Source organism: Chelonia mydas, chromosome 3 (assembly GCF_015237465.2).
Source record: "Chelonia mydas isolate rCheMyd1 chromosome 3, rCheMyd1.pri.v2, whole genome shotgun sequence".
Taxonomy (NCBI): domain Eukaryota; kingdom Metazoa; phylum Chordata; order Testudines; family Cheloniidae; genus Chelonia; species Chelonia mydas.
The window spans coordinates 5,476,454-5,495,767 of record NC_057851.1 but is presented as its reverse complement, the minus strand read 5'-3'; the positions used below and the strand labels follow the sequence as shown (position 1 = coordinate 5,495,767).

Genomic DNA, 19,314 nt, shown 5'->3' with positions numbered 1-19,314 from the left:
CAGATGACCGAACAAGGAGCAATGGTCTCAAGTTGCAGTGGGGGAGGTCTAGGTTGGATATTAGGAAACACGGTTTCACTAGGAGGGTGGTGAAGCCCTGGAATGCGTTACCTAGGGAGGTGGTGGAATCTCCTTTCTTGGAGGTTTTTAAGGCCCGGCTTGACAAAGCCCTGGCTGGGATGATTTAGTTGGGGATTGGTCCTGCTCTGAGCAGGGGGTGGGACTAGATGACCTCCTGAGGTCCCTTCCAACCCTGATATTCTATGATAACAGCTTGGTGAGTGAGATTTTCCGAAGTACTCCCTCCCATTCAGGTACCTGAACAGGAGGCCTCTGAAAATCTAACCGCAAACGTCATCCTGGGAGCTGCTGGGTGCCAGCGCACCGTTGACAATCCAGTGGGTGCTGACTCTTGGAGAATCTGGCCTGATAAGCACAAACAATTCTCATTACTTCTCAGCACCACACAGAGAGCACAGAGGAAGGGAAGATAATATCCCTAGCTGGTCAAGAAAATACGGTTACTGGTCCCAGGGGAGTGGAAGTGAGCAAGTGATACTGACTGCGGCGATGTGCGGTGTAGTAGCGGGCTCTGCTGAGGTTCCAGTTCTCTGTTACTCCATCTGGGTAACGGTCCTGGCAGCAAACAACAGCATCTGAACATTTTTAAAAAAAAAAAATCTTTCTAATTTTAATTTGGGGATTTGCACTAACCGTAAATAACTTGGTTAATTAAGTGGGTTTTCACTCAGAGCCTATAGGGGTTACTCTGCTACAGCTGCAGATACAGAGAGTGTGTTGCTATGGGAACCGTGCTTTGTCATTTTGGTCTCCATTTCCAAGTTCTCGATTTCCCTGGGAGCTGCTGGCAATAAAATATAAAGAAGGCTGAACCCTTCTGACATGGAGATCTGCCGTCCCAACGGAACAGCAGGTCACATGCTCCAGGGCAGAAGCTGACCACCAGGTAGGTCAGGAAGGAATTTCCTTCTGTGAGATACTACTGCACAGTGAAGGTTACAGCTTTGTCAGAAGTATCCTGTGCTGGCCACTGCTGGAGCCCGGATGCCAGGACTTGGTGGACCATGGATCTGGTCCAGAGTCCTACATCCTCCTCCTGTTTGTTGCTTCTTAGTAGTTCACCAAAGATCCAGATTAAACCAGGCCAACTCTGGCTAACGCTGGTAGCTGATGCTTTTGCTGCACTGTAGCAGACCTCCCTAGTACCTGAACATGGACTGTGTGAGACTGTGCTGTGTCAGCGGCAACCTTTCCACTCCTCCCCGTACCCGTTCTCCTTGTCCATTAGAAAACACTGGGAGGGGCATGCAGTGTTTGCTTCCAGCATCTCTTCCTTTAAGCTACCTATGACCTAGCAACAGGTGGGTACTGGATGACCTTCTAGATGGAACTCATTTGCCATTGCTAAGGTGGCTAATGTGCTGCATAACAAACCCAGGCTTTCCCCAGTGAATCTCAGGAGATCATAACCTGAACAAACCAGAAATCGTTCCTCACTTACTCACACCAGTGACGCTTTCATTTGGGCAGGTCTGGCTTTAAATTGGGGTGGGAGAGAATATGGATTCTTCATTCCCTACCCCAACAGCTAGCTCCCCACTACGCTCTGTCCCAGCATCCTGCTTCCATCCAGCCTAAAATAACCAGCAGTAACACAGTTAATGTTGACATTTCACCGGACTGCAGTGTAAAAACCTTACTGACGTGAATGAGGCAGATGGCACATCTCTGAGCGATTGTTTCAGGCTTTCTGCAGACTCCAGCAGTCGTCCTTACAGTGATTTATGATCTATTCATACCAGGAGGGTTTTCTGTGCCATCACAATTAAATATGAAATGGGGATAACAAAAACTATGATCATGGAGCACAATTATGTGGCAGTTCAAAACCATCTTACAATGAGATAATCAAGGTCTGGGGACTATAGTGATAATTGGGCCTACAAATTTACACCCCGCTTGTGAGCTCAAACGTTGTCACAATAACCTATGGTAACAAATGTTGATGGGAAAAGGTGCAAAAGGGAGAAAGACTGAATTAGTCCAAACAAAAAGGCCTCCTGGTATAACTCAAGGACAGCGTTAAGCTCATGGCTGGTAAACAAGAACAGCATGGAACCAGAAATCAGTGAACCAAAATTAATGTGCCAGAAACTAGTCCTAGCTGGTGGATGACGTGATGAGGGGCTGGGCTATTCCGCCCACCACTCTCTTTGCGGGTCCTTGAAGAGAGAGACTTTAGGGAAGAAAAACTGGCTCCTGGAGTGAGTGTCACCATCATGGCTGCCACCCCCACCATCTTCTGGGACCCAGACCTTCTGCATCCTAATCCTGAGAAATGTCCTGACCAGACCAGGCCAGGGAGAGGGACCCAGATGACATCTCCACCTCCACCGGCTCTGGCTAAATCCCAAACTCCACCTAGGATAACACAACAACAACAACTGCAACAATAGCAGCTCCAGCCCATCTCAACTTCTTCTCTGTTCCCCAAAAGGACAATTATTGCCATCTGTGACACCCGCTAAGAGACTGTCAGACAAGAGAGGGTTTCCTTCTAAAATCTCTCTCCAACTAAAGGGAACTAGGGTTGTTGTTAAAATGAAAGCCTCATTTAATTCATCGTATTCCAAATGCTTTAACCATTTTGATTCTTTTCTGTCTCTTTGATAGAAGGTTAAAAGGATGTTTAATGGTGTGCTTGCCATGGTATTAAACAAGTACAACACTGACAGACCCCAGGATCAAACCTAGGACCTCTGACGCATGAGCTAAAAGTCACATGGCTGTTAGGTAAGGCTGTAGCAGACTCATTAATTTCTAAGGTGGTCTCAGTTTCACTAGAGGGAACAGAGCACCACAACCAGGAGGTGTGTGGGTTACACAAGCTGAGGTTTCTACATACCAAACCCAAAATTCGTTTAACACTGTTTAATGTTGGACACCGACTGGGTTATGTTAACACCTCTGGCCCATTTATATGATCAGAATCAATTAAACAGGACAAGCTGTGACATTTGGGCTCATCTCCAGGGTGTTTGGATCCAGAGTTCTGGTCAGAGCCCATCTCTCGAAGTTAGAGCCAGAAAAGATCCACTGCGTCACCAGGTCCATTTCTCCCATCATTCCCTACAGCGTATTCCCCAGTGCCTTGTCCCATCCAGCTCTGCCTTCAAGATGTGGCTCTGAACGACCCCATGATGAGAAGAGCTGTCATGGAAATGCCTCTTATGATTCAATTAACTTATTTCCCCAAATGGGACAAATACTGGGAACACCCTATCCCACCACCACACACACAAGGGGTGAAATCCTAGCCCCACCAAAGTAAATGACAAAATTCCCATTGACTTCAGTTGCACCAGCATTTCATCTCAGATCTCGAACCTTAGCTTGCAGGACCTGATGTTTACTCAGTCCACATTTGGATGACCTCGTTTACCCACCCACAAGTAACAGGAACGCTATGACAAAGGAACAAGGTTTTGTCTGTCAAAGCAGCTGGATTCAGATTTGCTTTCCATAAGGATCATTTGGGATCAGGGAAGGAAGAGTGAAGGGGGCCAGTTGATTACGGTAAGTCATCAGACTCAATTAGCACCAGACTAGAGCTGTAACACTTGGTGAGATGATGAGCTGGGATATGAGAACCTTCTATAGGTATTCAGCGGGTACAGATGATCTTTCTCCCTCTTACATAGTGGGGGTGACTGATACAAAGAGGGCATGGCTAAGAAGTGGGATGAAAGTGAGCAAAGGGAAATTGAGGATGAATTCTGATGAGGAAATCCTTTCCAGCAATCAATCTGTGGAACAGCCCTTCCAGGGGAACAACAGAAACCCCACCATTTAGGGCATTTCATACTAGACTGAAGGGCTACAGGGAACAATTCTGCATGGGCTCCAGGGAGCTGGACGACGAAGGCCGGTGGAAGTCATTGAGGGTGCTCAGCACTTCGCAGGAAGCATTCAGCACCTTGCAGGACAGGGCCTTCGATGATCTAACAGGTCTCGTCTGTCTCTAATATAAATAATGGTAAATAATGAAGAGAACAGGTCTCCGGAAGAGTGATCTGGATTGCTTGGTAAGCTGGGTGCAAACAAACAATATGTGTTTTAATACAGCTAAATGTAAATGCGTCCATCTAGGAACAAAGGATGCAGGCCGTACTTACAGGCTGGGGGGACTTCTATCCTGGGAGGCAGAGACTCTGACAAAGATTTAGGGCTTGTGGTGGATAATCAGCTGATCATGAGCTCCCAGTGCGACACTGTGGCCAAAAGAGCTAATGGGATCCTGGGCCACGCATACTGCAGAATCTCGAATACGAACAGAGAGGTTATTTTATCTCGGTCTTTGCCACTGGTGTGACGGCTGCTATAATATTGTGTCTATTTCTGGTGCCTACCCTTTAAGAAGGAGTTATAAATATGAGAGTTTTCAGAGACGAGCCATGATTAAAGGATTAGAAAACATGCCTTATAGCAGTAGTGGCCAAACTTTTCCCCTCCGCCATGTACATTGGCCAAACCGGACAGTCTCTACACACAAGAATAAATGGACACAGATCTGACCTAAGGAATTATAACATTCAAAAACCAGAAGGAGAACACTTCAACCTCCCTGGACACGCAATAACAGACTTAAAAGTGGCAATTCTTCAACAAAAAAACTTCAAAACCAGACTCCAACGAGAAACTGCAGAACTGGAATTAAAATGCAAACTGGACTCCATCAAATTAGGCCTGAATAAAGACTGGAAGTGGATGGGTCACTACAAAAACTAATTTCCCCCTGCTGATACTCACCCCTTCTTGTCAACTGTTTGAAATGGGCCACCTTGTTTACATTGGCCACATTAGCACTACAAAAGTGATTTCCATCCCTTCTTGTCAACTGTTGAGAATAGCCCACTTCCACCTTAATTGAATTGGCTCATTAGCACTGATCCCCCACTTGGTAAGGCCACTCTTTTCATATTCTGCGTATTTATACCTCTCTACTGTATTTTCCACTCCATGCATCTGATGAAGTGGGTTTTAGCCCACGAAAGCTTATGCCCAAATAAATGTTAGTCTCTAAGGTGCCACAAGGACTCCTCGTTGTGTTTGCTGATACAGACTAACACGGCTACCCCTCTGAAACCTGTCTCCCTGCTTTTAGTTCAGGTGCCCGGACCTGGAGCAGCCAGCAGCAGCCCAGAGCTGTCTCTAGTAAGAAGGGTGAATAGTCTGTTATGTATGGCTGACCCCAAGCCCAACCAGCACCCAAACAGCCTGGCGCTTCCCCCAGCCCACCCTGTCCCCGTTACCCCCAAAAGGCCACTAGCTCCCGCTCCACCACTTCTTACATCAAGTGAGGAGAGCGGGCTGCTTTGTCTCCTCCAGTCTCCAGGGATTTCAGGGAGAAGCCAGGTGGTCTGTTGTCCTCCTTTTCCCTCCCCAGGAAGACCTGCAGGTCCAACAGGGATCATCTATTACTCTGTGTTTGTACAGCACCTAGAACAATGACCTGATCATCATTGGTCATTAGGCACAACCGTAATAAACATGATTAATAATAAATAATAATAATAATAATCAGGGGTCTAATCTGGCCCTTGGAACAAACACTAAAGGAAATTCACAGACAAACAAATTTGTTAAAAAAAATAAGCTGTAAGGGTAAGAGAGCATGTTTGGGTAGGTTCAGCTCAGGCCCCTTCATAGAATTACACTTTCTTGTGTTGCCAACTCTTACAATTTTATCGCCAGTCTTGTGATATTTAGTGGGTTTTGTTTTCTTAAAGTCCCAGCTCCTGGAGTCAGGTTATTTCGTGAGAATCTCAGCTTGCATTTAAAAAGAAAAGAATGTTTCTAGCCCTGGTGGTTGCAGAGGTAATCTTGAAAAAGTGAAACCCAAAAGGCTCCAACACCAAAAGGCAAAGAAAACAATCCAAAATGTATCATTAAAAAACAAAGCAACTCGTGATTTTTAAAGACGAATGTCACGATTTAGGGCCTGACTCATGATTTTTGAATATTTGGGGTTGGCACCAGTGAGCTTATCTTTGCACAGTGGATAGCACAGAGTACAGAGTCAGGGCTTTAACAAGATGCAGAAATCAGGGATACATCTGGGTCCTAAAAACATGTGAATCAGGAATATTCACACTTCTAGAAATTAAGTGACGGAAAGGTCATCCATTTGTCTGTCCGTCCATCCTCTGGTGCCTCATGCAGGATTGTTCCCCACACTATGGTTTCTAGTTTTTTGTCCAGCCGAGTTTTAAATGCCAAGGAGGGAGGTTTCCTATCGCCCCCTTGGGAGACTACTCAACAGTCTAATACCTAGCATTGTTAGCAGAAAGCCCCAGACACCAAATTCAAAGGCAGATGCAATGCAAATGAATTAATTGGACGGACTCCATCAAAAGACAATGAATGCAACTGAGACAGGGCACCCAGTGAAAGAATGTATTTTGGGGAGAGGACGAGTCAGAGCACCAAAGTATCAGTCCACTAGCAACAGAGCAAAACCTCTCTGGTTTGCAATGTCTTTTTCTTGAAAAGTGTAGTGGGTCTAACTGGCGCATGATGGACCTTTGTGGGGTATGGTCTGCTTTAGGGGACAGCATTCAGCTTGCACGCTGCCTATGGAAATGGCAAACTTTTCAAAAGTTAGGAAATTCCCACCAGTGGACTCCTATTCTGGTGGATTCTCCATCACTTGAAAGCTTGAGCTCAACAAGAAGTTCTGGGCTTGGGCCAGGAATCACTGGATGATGCTCTCTAACCTGTGTTCTGCAGGAGGTCAGACTAGATGATCTTAATGGTCCTTTCTGGCCTTAACGTCTATTCACCTGATCTTCCCCTCCAGCTTCCCCTGGCCTGGCTCATTCAGATGGCACACCCCAAGATGTCTACTTTATTTCTCTCCCCATGTCCAGCTCAGAACCTGCAGTAGTGTCATAATAATTTATATATTGCCTTTCAGTCTGATGACGCCAAAGCAGTTCAAAATCTGACACACAATTCATACAGATCGCTTCCCCCTATATCACTGAAATGCAGCCAGCTCTGGTGGGGTGAAACAGAAGTTCTGTTCCTGTCCAAATGACAGCTAGCAAAGCATGTAACAGCAAGGTCAGGTTTGCTGTCCATACTAAATGGTCACACAGACACCCTGCAGCATTCAACCTAAAAACAGGCCATTCATGATACAAGTTCCCCAGCGCTAACTCAGCCCTGCCACATATACTGGGCCCCACCAGGCTCTCAGGATCTGCTCCAAAACCCATTGAAATGAATAGAAAGACTCAGATTCATTTTAAAAGATTTGGATCAAGCCCTTGGTTACATTGGAGGCAGACGGAACTGTCCCCATGTAACTGTCCCCAGACAAGAACTTGGCACACTGCGTACATTTAACAATGATTATAGGACACAGGTCTTGATCTTATGCTAACTGAAGTCAGTGGCAAAGTTCCCATTGACTTTAATGGTGCAGGATCAAGGGCTAAATTAGTTAATTGGGTATAAATCTGGAGTATCTGCATTGAAATCAGTGGCTCTGTTCTCAACTTTATACCAGTTTTAAGTCAGAGCAGAATTTGGCCTATTAGAAATGAAAGAAACCTATTAGATCATTTAGTCCAGTGGCTCTCAATCTTTCCAGATGACTGTACCCCTTTCAGGAGTCTGATTAGTCCTGAATGCCCGCCAAGTTTCACCTCAGTTAAAAGCTATTTGCTTACAAAATCAGACATAAAAAGACAAATGTATCACAGCACACTGTTCTTGACAAATTGCTGACTTTCTCATTTTTACCATATCAATATAAAATAAATCAGTTGGAATATAAATATTGTACTTACATTTCAGAGTATAGTGGTATATAGAGCAGTATAAAAAAGTCACTATCTGTAGGAAATTTTAGTTTGAACTTACCTTTGCAAATGCTTTTTATGTAGCCTGTTGTAAAACTAGACAAATATCTAGATGAGCTGTTTCAGAGTAACAGCCGTGTTAGTCTGTATTCGCAAAAAGAAAAGGAGTACTTGTGGCACCTTAGAGACTAACCAATTTATTTGAGCATGAGCTTTCGTGAGCTACAGCTCACTTCATCGGATGCAGACTGTGGAAATTGCAGAAGACATTATTATATACACAGACACCATGAAACAATACCTCCTCCCACCCCACTCTCCTGCTGGTAATAGCTTATCTAAAGTGATCATCAAGATGGGCCATTTCCAGCACAAATCCAGGTTTTCTCACCCTACGCCCCCCCCCACAGACAAACTCACTCTCTTGATGGTAATAGCCCATCCAAAGTGACCACTCTCCTTACAACGTGCATGAAAATCAAGGTGGGCCATTTCCAGCACAAATACAGGTTTTCTCACCCCGCCCCCCACAAAAACACACACACACAAACTCACTATTACCAGCAGGAGAGTGGGGTGGGAGGAGGTATTGTTTCATGGTGTCTGTGTATATAATAATGTCTTCTGCAATTTCCACAGTATGCATCCGATGAAGTGAGCTGTAGCTCACGAAAGCTCATGCTCAAATAAATTGGTTAGTCCCTAAGGTGCCACAAGTACTCCCTTTCTTTTTTAGATGAGCTGATATACCCCCTAGAAGACCTCTGTGTACCCCTGGTTGAGAACCACTGATTTAGTCTACCCAAATCAGTACAAGACTCTTCCTTACAGTCTATTTGCCAGTGTTTTGTCCCATTCAGATTTAAAATATCTCAAGTCCTGGGTCTTTTCCCTATTCCCCTGGGGACAGACCATTCCTTGTATTTAAGACACTTTCCCCAGATATTCAAGCTAAATTGACATTTGCTTCATTCCATCCACTGATATTCTCTACCCTTTCACAGATGTGCAGCGTGGCTGAACGTATGTTGCTGTGGGAACCTTCCCTTTCCAGTTCTCCGACATCTGTGCATTTAAACTTCCACCCTGGATGCTCTATTATTGCTGTGGGCGGGAGAAGCTTGCATTCATTTTTTCAAATGCTTTCAAAACAAGCCATGAAACAGCTATATAGCACCAAGAGCAACAGCAGAGCTGGTTCCAGTAATGACCTGCCTTTTTGCATCATGCTTAATCTATCACAAAAGACGTTGTTATCAGAGATCTGCCTTTGTCCCACAAAGCTCAAAGGCACCAGAGGAAAAGGTGGCTGCCGCTGACCCTTTTGAAGAAAAAGAAATCCAATCTACCACAACAAAAGTCTCAAGCATCCAGGACGTCACAGACAACACTACGCTGTGCACTATGACCCACTGAGAACGTAACGTGAAGAGGAGGAATAGAATTCCTGCTCCAAAACACAGGCCCCTCCTACTTGAGCCAAAAGAGACTCCGAGCACATGGCAGTATAGGGCCTATCACACATAGCTGACAAGTTCTGATTCCATCCAGTAGAGGGTAGCGGTCACACATACACAGTAGCTGCTTCTTTACAGGATCTAATCTATATTTCTCAAACACCCATCACGGTAGTATGCAGGGAGTTTATGGCTGACGTTTGAACCTCAAGATTCTCACCTGAATAAAATAGCAGTCCCAGGGCAGAACGGATGACGGACCGAGGTATGTGCTGGTTCCAGTATTTGTATATGGAGTGTCCAGCATTAGTGCTGGTCTTTTCTAATGTCTTAGAGAGCCACTTTTAGGGAACATGTGGTGTCCTCCTGACAGGCCAGTAGTGAGGAACCGTTCAAGGCAGAGAGACAACGAAAAGAGAGAGAGAGAAATACAGATGGAGAGGGAAACTAGAGGAAAATGGAGAGGATGAAAGGAAGGAAGGAAAGGGACAACTGAACTGAGAGAGCTCTGGAAGGAGAGTGACTCATAAAAACAGGTCTCTGCAAACACTAACCAACGTTGTATGTTAGAGACAGATCAATGCATGCAACTTAATTTGCAGCTCAGACATCTGGGGTTCAAAAGTTTGATTCAAAGGCCAGCATTACTGGGGACACTTCACGTTCCACTCAGGAGAAAAGGAGCAGAGAGGGGGGAGAGAGAACCCAATGACAAAAAGGGAAACAAAATGCGGAGCAGAGACAGGAAAGAGTATGGCATAAAACAGCTTCTGCAGATTGTTTGAGCGTATTTCTGCTGTCTTCCCCCTTTTCATTGGTGATGCAGAAGCCCTGAAGGCTAGTTTGGGCCAATGAACTTGAGAGAGTCTCCCTGGCCACATATGAACAGACATGACTGTCATCAGCAGGGATGGGATGAATCTCATCAGCAGGGATGGATGGTCATGGCCACAAGGGTGACGACGCCAGCTGGGGAATTGCTGGAGAGCTCTGACACTCCTGTCACCCCCCATTTTTGCTTAACCACACACCTCACCATGATGGCTGGGAGAGGGAGGAGTAGGAGGTGCAAAGCTACTTATGACATCAACCAGAGATCCCTCTGGTTTGATGGCCACTTTGTGCCAGAAGACGCTTCCCCCGTGCAATAAACCCAGAGATTCCTCTCGGAAACAGGCCACAAAATATCCAGGCAGTACAGCCAGCGGACCACTCCCTGCCCCACCACCCTACCCTTGTCCTGGGACACTAGGACAGATGTGACGGCTTTGCTCAGAGTCCTTGATCAAACAGAAAGCTGCCGGCACGGTTCTGTCACCCAGCCAGTGACCTGGATGGGTGCATGCCTCTGTCGCTCTTGGGAGCAGATTGCTGGCAGCACATTGGACAGATAACAGGACGGGGAGAGAGAGAGGGAGACAGGCCCTAGATAAGGTGCTAAAATTAGCCCAGCTCATAATTGGAAGCAGGAAAGAGGAAGCACGGCTTTTAACCAGGTTCCTGTCAGTGAGATGCCAGCTCTCTGCTAACAGCTCTTCGGTGAATGGACACAGCTGTAACTACACACACAGGGCTGGGAGCCCACAGAGACAAGCCCACAGTCTCCTCTCACACCTGTTTATGTTAGTGTCACTCCACGGATGTCTAGGGAGCTGTTCCCACTTGACAGCGAAAGAAGAATCAGGCCTGCAGGCCCCCTTCTGAGCTCTGCCAGTAACTTGTGGCAAGATCTTGGCCAAGCCACTTGCCTGCTCTTTGTCTCGGTTTCCCCACCTGTATGATGGGGGTAACGATACCGCCCTCCCAGGGGGCTGCAGGGTTTAATTTAGTTTGTAATGCACTCAGATGCCAGGTGCTGGAGAAGTGTGAGCTATTCTAGACGAGCCAACTGCTCTGTGATGTGGGGGATTATAAACACTGGCGACTCTGAAAGGACCCACCGAGCTCAGTGTCAAGTGGGAGAGTATCAGGGTTTGAGCACAGGAACAGCTAGACTGGATCAGACCCAGGATCCATCTAGTCAGTGCTTAAAGTGGTCTGAAAAAAGTGTGTCAGCAGGAGGGGTCTATCATAACCCGAGAGCTGTGCTTAAAGTGTACCCCTCCGGGACCCAGCTCCACATTTAATTATGTTTTTTTCCTCTGGATCTGCGACCCCTTGCAACCCTCCCGTCTTTAAGCCCTCATCTAGTCCCGTGTCCTGTCTCCACCAGTGGCCAGCATGAGCTGCTGCAGAGGAAGAAGCTAGAATCCCTGCAGTCAGCAGACATGGGATAACCTACCCTCAGGTAAAATTTCTTCCTAACCCCAGTAGTTAGAGGTTGGCTTTTGGTCTGAATGCTGGCCTCTGTTGGAAATCTAGAGCCTCTTTAATCCCAGTTTGTATCTCCTGCTCCATCCTGAATCCCATTTCCCAAACCACTGTTTCCTCTGGGAACGGCAAGCCGGAGCCTTTGAAATGGGAACAGGACAGTGCACCCATTCAGCGTGTGGCCTGGGAAACATGCCCGCCTGACTTTTGCCATCCGCACGGCTAAAGGTTTTGCAGTGTGAAGGAACAAGCGGCCAGCTGTGTCTTCCCAGAGCTGTTCCCAGCCACCCTTGTAACGTCACGTCCATGTGGTTTATATCACATGGCTTGCATATGATTAATAATTACCCAGGAAAGCGGAGTGCACTTATCACAGCATCTGGTTCTCAGGGAGATGAGATTTTCTGCTCTCAGTTTATATTCAATATTCCAGCTGGGTGGAGGAGAGGCAGAAGGGCACCCGGTGACTCATCAGAGGTCATGCAGAATGGAATGATCAGCCCTGCCAAAAAGGGGCTGTGGCTACACTGGGATTCTAGCTACTGGCACAAACCCCTAAAGCAGACAGGATTCACTCCGGTGCAACTCATGTCTACCCTGGAGCTTTGCACTGCTGCAGCTACCAGGATGTAGTGGGTAAAATCCCAGCGGACAAAAGGCCTAAAAATAACCAGCCATAAATAAATAAATAAATAAATAAATAATACCACCTAGCTCTTTGATAGTACTTTTCATCAGTAGGTCTCCAAGTGCTTTACAAAGAACATCAGGATCATTATCCCCATTTTAGAGATGGGAAAACTGAGGCATAAAGGGGTGCAGTGACTTGCTCAGGGATATCCAACAGTTCAGTGGCAGAACTGGGAATAGACCTCAGGTCTCCGAGTCCCAGTGCAGCGTTCTACCTACTAGGCAACACTGTCTCCCTACCTTACTCCAGGTTCTCCCGATTGCCTGCCCTCTGCTCTCACTGCATGAATTCAGCCCTTGGACTTAGAACGCAAACAGCTGATGCATTGCCCTTTAGAGAAGGAGGCAGCATAAGAACCTGGGGGGCTCTTCACCGGACACTCACAGCAGAAAGTCAGGTCACAGAGGCACACAGGCAGAGACGAGCTCAGCCACATTAAAGTCATGGGCACTGCGGTAGGGACAGGAAGGTAGAGTACAAAGCCAGGATAGTGACCTCGATCTCAGTTCCGTTACCATAGCTCCCATTGGCCACCCCCACAAAACAGTCACATTAGCCCAGGGATGGGTGCGGGAAGAACCGACTTCCTCTACCCAGCGCAGCCATTCTTTAGGAGGTCAGATTCCTCATCTTTTGGCTTCTGCACTGGACCTCGCGCACAATTCCTCAAATGCACCTTGATCCTCACCTGCAGCCTCCAACTACTAATCCAGTCCCGGCCCTCCCCCACCCTAGCTTTGCCACTGCCCCTCAGTCCGCTCCTCTTATTGTTATTTACTATTCGTATCGCAGTAGCCTCCAGGAGCCCTAGTCATGCACAGTGGCCTTGCCGCGCTAGGAGCTGTCCGCACACAGAACATGAGGACGGTCCCTGCACCAAAAAGTTCACGCTCTCAGTCCGAGGTTCCCTGCACACAACTTGGCTGATGCACCTTGAGGCTGACCTGCAGCACCGAAAGCAGAGTGCCACCACGCTAAAGGCCCAGCCCTTGACTAGCGTCAGGATCCATCATTTAGCACAAGGTCTCTCTGCGAACACTTTCCACTGGCAACAGCAGAGGATGGGGGGGATCTGGGGAGCTGACAGAGTCAACCCCAGGGTGGAACAGCTTTCCTCCATCCTCAGTAAGTTTCCCACATCTCCCTTCCTGCCACGCGAGATGACAGGCCAGCGACATGTTCTCTGGCAGGAAGACACAAGCATCTGGCAGCAAATCAGGGATCTGCTCTTACCTGCTGCTGGCTTTGTTCCTCCAGGTTGAGTTTGACCTCGAGAGACTGCCGTGCTTCCAGGAAGGCCTTGCGGTGCTTGCGGTCTGCCATGTAGTAGGACATGATGCCCACAGTGATGGTGCACAGGTAGATGGCGACATTGGACAGAATCTTCAGAGAAAGAGAGAGAGAGAGAGAAAGGGTGACGTCATCAGTGCAGAAGGGAAAGACAAGAGGGAGCTTGGGGAAGAAGGCAGGGACATTGCTGTCCACACTCACCACCACCAGAACTGCCACATGGACAGCCCCATGGTCCATGTATCCCAGAATCATGTCTCCCACAGCAGGCTGCTGCAAATGTTTCAGAGAAAGGAATAACCACCACCACCCTGAATTAGCCTGACCAGGGGCCTATAGGAACACAGGAATTGTCAGACTGGATCAGACCCATGGTCCATCTAGCTCAGCATCCTGCCTCCCACAGTGGCCAGCACCAGCTGCTTCAGAGGAAGGTGTAAGAAACGCCCCCAGAAGATCTCATCCTAACCCACAATAGTCCTGGCATATGAGGCTTTATATCCCTCCTTAAATTCTCATTTCTTGGTCTTTAGCATTATAACTCTGGATATTCCTGTTGTCCTCTTTGCATCTTGTTCATGGCTTCATCAACTTCACATGGCCATGAGATCCACAGTCTAAATCCTCATTGTGTAGGAAAGTATTCCTATTTATCAGGTTTAAATTTGCCACCTTTCCATGTCATTGAACATTCCATAGATCAATTCTGTAATAAATCTGGAACGCCCCAGGACTATGCTGCACAGTATGATCACTCGCAACTTCATGGTGACTGCGCAACAAGATCTCAGCTCCTCCTGCACTGCACCCTGATTTAAGGGAGAACCTCCTTGTACCAACTAACAGTAGAGGGCCTATGACACACAGTTGAACAGCTCTGGCTCCATCTAGTAGAAGGAAGTAAGACACATACACTAAGCAGTTCATTAGGATATCCTATACCACATGGAGAGAATCATAGGATATCAGGGTTGGAAGGGACCTCAGGAGGTCATCTAGTCCAACCCCCTGCTCAAAGCAGGACCAACCCCCAATTTTTGCCGCAGATCCCTAAATGGCCCCCTCAAGGATTGAACTCACAACCCCGGGTTTAGCAGGCCAAAGCTCAAACCACTGAGCTACCCCTCCCCCCAGAGGGGCAAAGGGCCAGCATTCCATAGGCTTGCTCCTGTACTATGTAGCAGCAGTGCGAGTCAAACCTCTGGCAAGAACAGAGGAGCCCATCCATGCTACCAGATGTGATTTCTGCTCCCTGCTCAGCAAGGTTCCAGTGTGACTTCATATTTTTAGAGTCTGTCGGACAGGCACACCGCACTGTCAATCTGAAACCATGGTAACTTCTTTAGCAGGGTTTCAAAGTGACAGTACGGACATACTCTGCTGTGCTGCTATATATAGATGTTAAATAAATGATCAATAACACGAGCAGCAGGACATGATCTTTTTATTATGTTCATCCTTGCCCTCCCCTCCTCATGCCATGTGCTCGTTTAGATTAGTTGCCTTCGCTTGGGGGGGGGCTGTCTTTTCCTCCTCTAAAGTGTCACGCACATTCACAGTGCTGTATAAACAAAATCTGAGATGATGATGATGATGTTGATGATTTAGGAGTAACGTAAGCAAGGCCTGTTGGTGCTGTGTAAACTGAAGGGGGTGGCTTACCCTTTTAAGCATCAGGATTGACATTCCTAATCTCCTTGGAACCACCAGTTCAAATCTCAGCAGCCTATCTGCATCTGCTCAAAGTAGGCAAGCTGAGTCGTCTAGGTTGGAGTGAGAGCCATTGAAAGCAAATCTGCAAAACGTCTGTTCTGGGCAGACATGGTACTTCACAGAGGATACGTTCATCAATGGCTATTAGGTAAGATGGTCAGGGTGTCCCTAAACATCTGACTGCCAGAAGCTGGGACTGGACGACAGGGGATGGATCACTCGATAACTGCCCTGTTCTCTTCATTCCCTCTGAAGCACCTGGCACTGGCCACTGTCAGATGACAGGACACTGGGCTAAACAGACCATTGGTCTGACCCAGTATGGTCATTCTTATGTTCTTACTTTTTGTACAAGTACTATTATCTGTATTCCTGTAGTGCTAAGAGCTCCAGTCATGAACCAGGACCCCGTTGTGCTAGGTGCTGTACAAATGCAGGTTTGTTCTGGTGCCCTTTCCAAGTTGCTCCTCCCCGCTGTGCAGGGCCTCGGATGGCTGGACTGCGTTACTCAGGAGATCACACTGGTCCCTGCTGGTCTTAACCCATCTGCCAGTCTTCTACCTCTCCTCTCATCCACCACTCACACCTAGGCCCATCACATCATGTACGAATTCTGCTGTTTCCTTCTCCACCCTCAAAGACCCGGCCCTTCCTCTCTGGCCTCCTAAACCCCTACACTGCCCTTCAAAACACACCACCAAAGTTCCCTCCCGAGCCTGCTATTGGGAGCAGAGCACGTCTCATGCACACACACTCGCTCTGCATCCCCCCTTGCCTGTAACAGGCTGCAGCCTCACTGCATTTGCGCCAGGATGTGGTTATTCACTCAGCCAGGGAGCCGAGTTACCATCTACATATATTGGCCTCCCTCTCAGACAGGGAGCAGTGATTTTGGGCGCCCAACTCAAGACACCTTCCAGGGGCCTGATTTTCAGAAGTGCTGAATGCTTTGAAAAAAAAAAAGTCAGACCGATACTATAGGGCGTCTCAACCACTAGTCACCTTGGCCATTACTTGTTCCCAGGCAGCATCCCATTAAAGATCACAGACATGAGAAAGCCACTGCTGTAACACCTGCCAAGCCGGCGCACTCTGTTTTCTGTACTGGCCTTACGGCCCCTTCAGTCACCCCGGGGAGACACATTCTAACTTCTCTTCATTAAAACCTGCTTAGCTGTTTTGGAAAAAGTCATCAGGTCTATAATCTCCCGGGAAGGCCCCAGGGGAAAGGAACTTCTTGAGTAGTTCTGCCCCAAGCTACGCACTTTGCTATGCTGAACACAAAGGCTAGGGGGGCCAGGTCTACACCGATACAGCACCACGGAAAGGTGTTGCACCCATTTACACTAGGTCCAGATACAAACAACTCCAGGCACAAATTCAGATCATACTCACTTCTATAGAACTGGTCAAGCCAACAGAGAACATACAGTTTATTTGCACTCATCATACTTTAAGTTCTCAAAAAGCAAAAACCACTGGTAAGGGTCCTTCAACCCCATAGCTGGCCAGCTTTCCTCGATCCCAGTGATGCATAATAATCCTATCCACTCCTCAAGCACCTCCCTTCACAGGATCTCACAGCCCCATCCAAACGCTAAGGATGTAATCCCTCAGCCCCTCCATGGGGTGGGGGAAGTGGAATCATCCCCGTGTTACAGATGGGGAAGCACATGCAGAGAGAGGAAGTGACTTGCCCAGATAGGATTTAAGCTTAGACCTCCCAAGTTCCAGCCCCGTGCTTTAATTCCAAGAGCTTTCTTGGTTAGGCATTCTGGATGACAGAGGTGTCTATGCGAGCCCCATGCTTAAGAAAAGTAAGGACAGCTGTTGAGTACAACAGGCCTTACAGTGATTGGGAGGCATCTCAGTGGGGTTGCAGGAATCCTCAGTCTGTGGAAGAGATGGATAGGCACAAATGCTGACACCTCACCAATCCCTAGTGGACATGTCGCCACATTAAAAACAATGCTCATTTCAGTACCATTGGCACGTCTGCTCAGGAGAGACCCAGGAATGGAACAGCAGTGGGGCAGCAGGTCATCATTGAGGGGCATCGGCAGAGCTACATGTGGGGAGCCCAGAGCTCAAATAGCAGAGGGCCTGCAGGTTGGGAGTGTGGGGCATCGGAAAAACTATGGGTGGCAAGAACAGAACTGGAACAGCGGAGGTCAGGATTGAGGGCCATTGGCAGAGCTGTCTGTGGGGAGCCCAGGGCTGGAATAGAAGGGAGCAGCATTACTGGATTGATGTGCATCGGCACAGATGAATAATGCAAATTCTGGTACAATTTCTGTCACCCACCCCTACCGCTGCTCAGAAGAAGAGAGGGATGGTTCCACCCCTGTTTACAGCCTGCATCGCCATTGCATTCCATATCACTCCTGGGCTGGAGCACATGGAAGGGACACAGATAAGAAGGATGAGTCATTTCAAGGACCAGAGATGGGGAAGCTCATTTTGAAGCGATGGAACTTGTCCCTGGCTTTCTTTTTAGTGCACTGGGAAAGGAAACACTCATGATTCTCGGAAACCCTGATCTCCCAACCCTTCTGGCCCACTCCTTGCACATTATCTCCTCAGCGGGGACCCTGCCTCGCACATTCCTTGCAATTACTGTTAAGCCATAGGAATTAGCACAATGAATAAAACAATGGTCCATCTAGTCCAGTTGCCTGTCCCCATCAGCGGCTAATGTCAGACCGCCCCTTCCTGCAACACTGTCCCAGAGGGATAAGGGGGAATTTCTACATGACCCTCATTGTCAATCAGATGACGCCTTGAGCCATGGGGACTGGCTAACCCTCCTCATTCGTCCTTGCTAGCTTCACTGCATCTTCCAGTGTTATTCAGTGACGTTCCTGGCCCTCTTCTGAAATGCACTGAGCTTTGCCTCTGCATGGAAAACAGTGTCGTGAAAGCCCAGCCCCCTCCAGCAGGTCAGACCCTTGGTAAGACGTGAAGGCCCCAGCACTTCGCTGCTTCAAAGAGAAATCCACCCACACTTGCAAAATGCAGCTGTCGTGCTGGATAGGGGTGGAGGAGGGAGAGCCGAAATTATGCCAAACTCTACAGCAGCTCCTAGAGTGCAGCTTTGCAGATTTCCTCTCCCACTCTCAAACAATTCCACTGGGTCCCGGTTCGTTTCAGGAGCTAGCTCTAGACCTTCCTTGTTTTTAAGGCCCTCTGTGGATTTTCTTTGGACAACCTCATGAAGCAAGGTCCAGATACTGGAGCCCTTATGGAGCTCCAGCAGCATGCAGGAGCCATATAGGGGGCAAAACAGTGGAATTCCCCCAGTGCAGGGACTGCTCTGCTGGGCCTTATGCTTCCCCACCTCACAGCCTGGGTATATTGGAGCGGGAGGTGGAAGAGGCACGATTGTTCTTCTCCAGCTACCTTGAGCTGCACAACAACCCAAAGGCAGGCAAGAGATGCTCTGATGTGCACCCTCCCAGCCCCATAGCAGCCCAGAAACTTGGCGGCACAAAGCCACCACTGCCACCTATCCGTCAGGCTGCCCCTCCTGCTCTGTTCTTCTTGAGAGCCTAGCCCCCAGCCTCACACCTGATACCCCATCCATTCATTCAGCACCAGCCTCCTCTGTGATCCACCACATCACCACCACTGGTGCAGGAATCTCCTGAGCAACACCTGCCTTCTGGTGCCGCACTGCCACTGCAGAGAGGCTTCGAACAGATTTTAAACATCCCTCCTCCTCCCTCACCTCAATCTCTTGCTCTCTCTGTTATTTATTGCTGCACACCTCAGGTGTGTAGCCAGCTCAGAGGTCAAAGGCCAACAGCCTATTAACGCACACCCTGGCATGGCTCATTGCTATCAGAGCAGGAATCATTAACCCTGAGGTGCGGTTCCGCTCTGAAGAGCATGTAAAAATAGCCCCTTCTCACTCCCCAGATCCTGCTTCCCACTTGTATCCCTCAGTCTTGGGTGACCCAGGTAA

The 19,314-nt window shown here is 48.0% G+C and overlaps 1 protein-coding gene across 2 annotated transcripts in view; it reads right to left on the bottom strand.

The window, feature by feature from the left end:
- ADCY3 (adenylate cyclase 3) overlaps nt 1-19,314 on the bottom strand; it is a 92,417-nt gene that overhangs the window by 56,463 nt on the left and 16,640 nt on the right. For both annotated transcript variants that reach the window (XM_027829189.3, XM_027829190.3), the window contains exon 2: nt 13,581-13,730. In XM_027829189.3, coding sequence (XP_027684990.2) covers nt 13,581-13,730 — 150 coding nt within the window. The remainder of the gene's footprint in view (nt 1-13,580; nt 13,731-19,314) is intronic.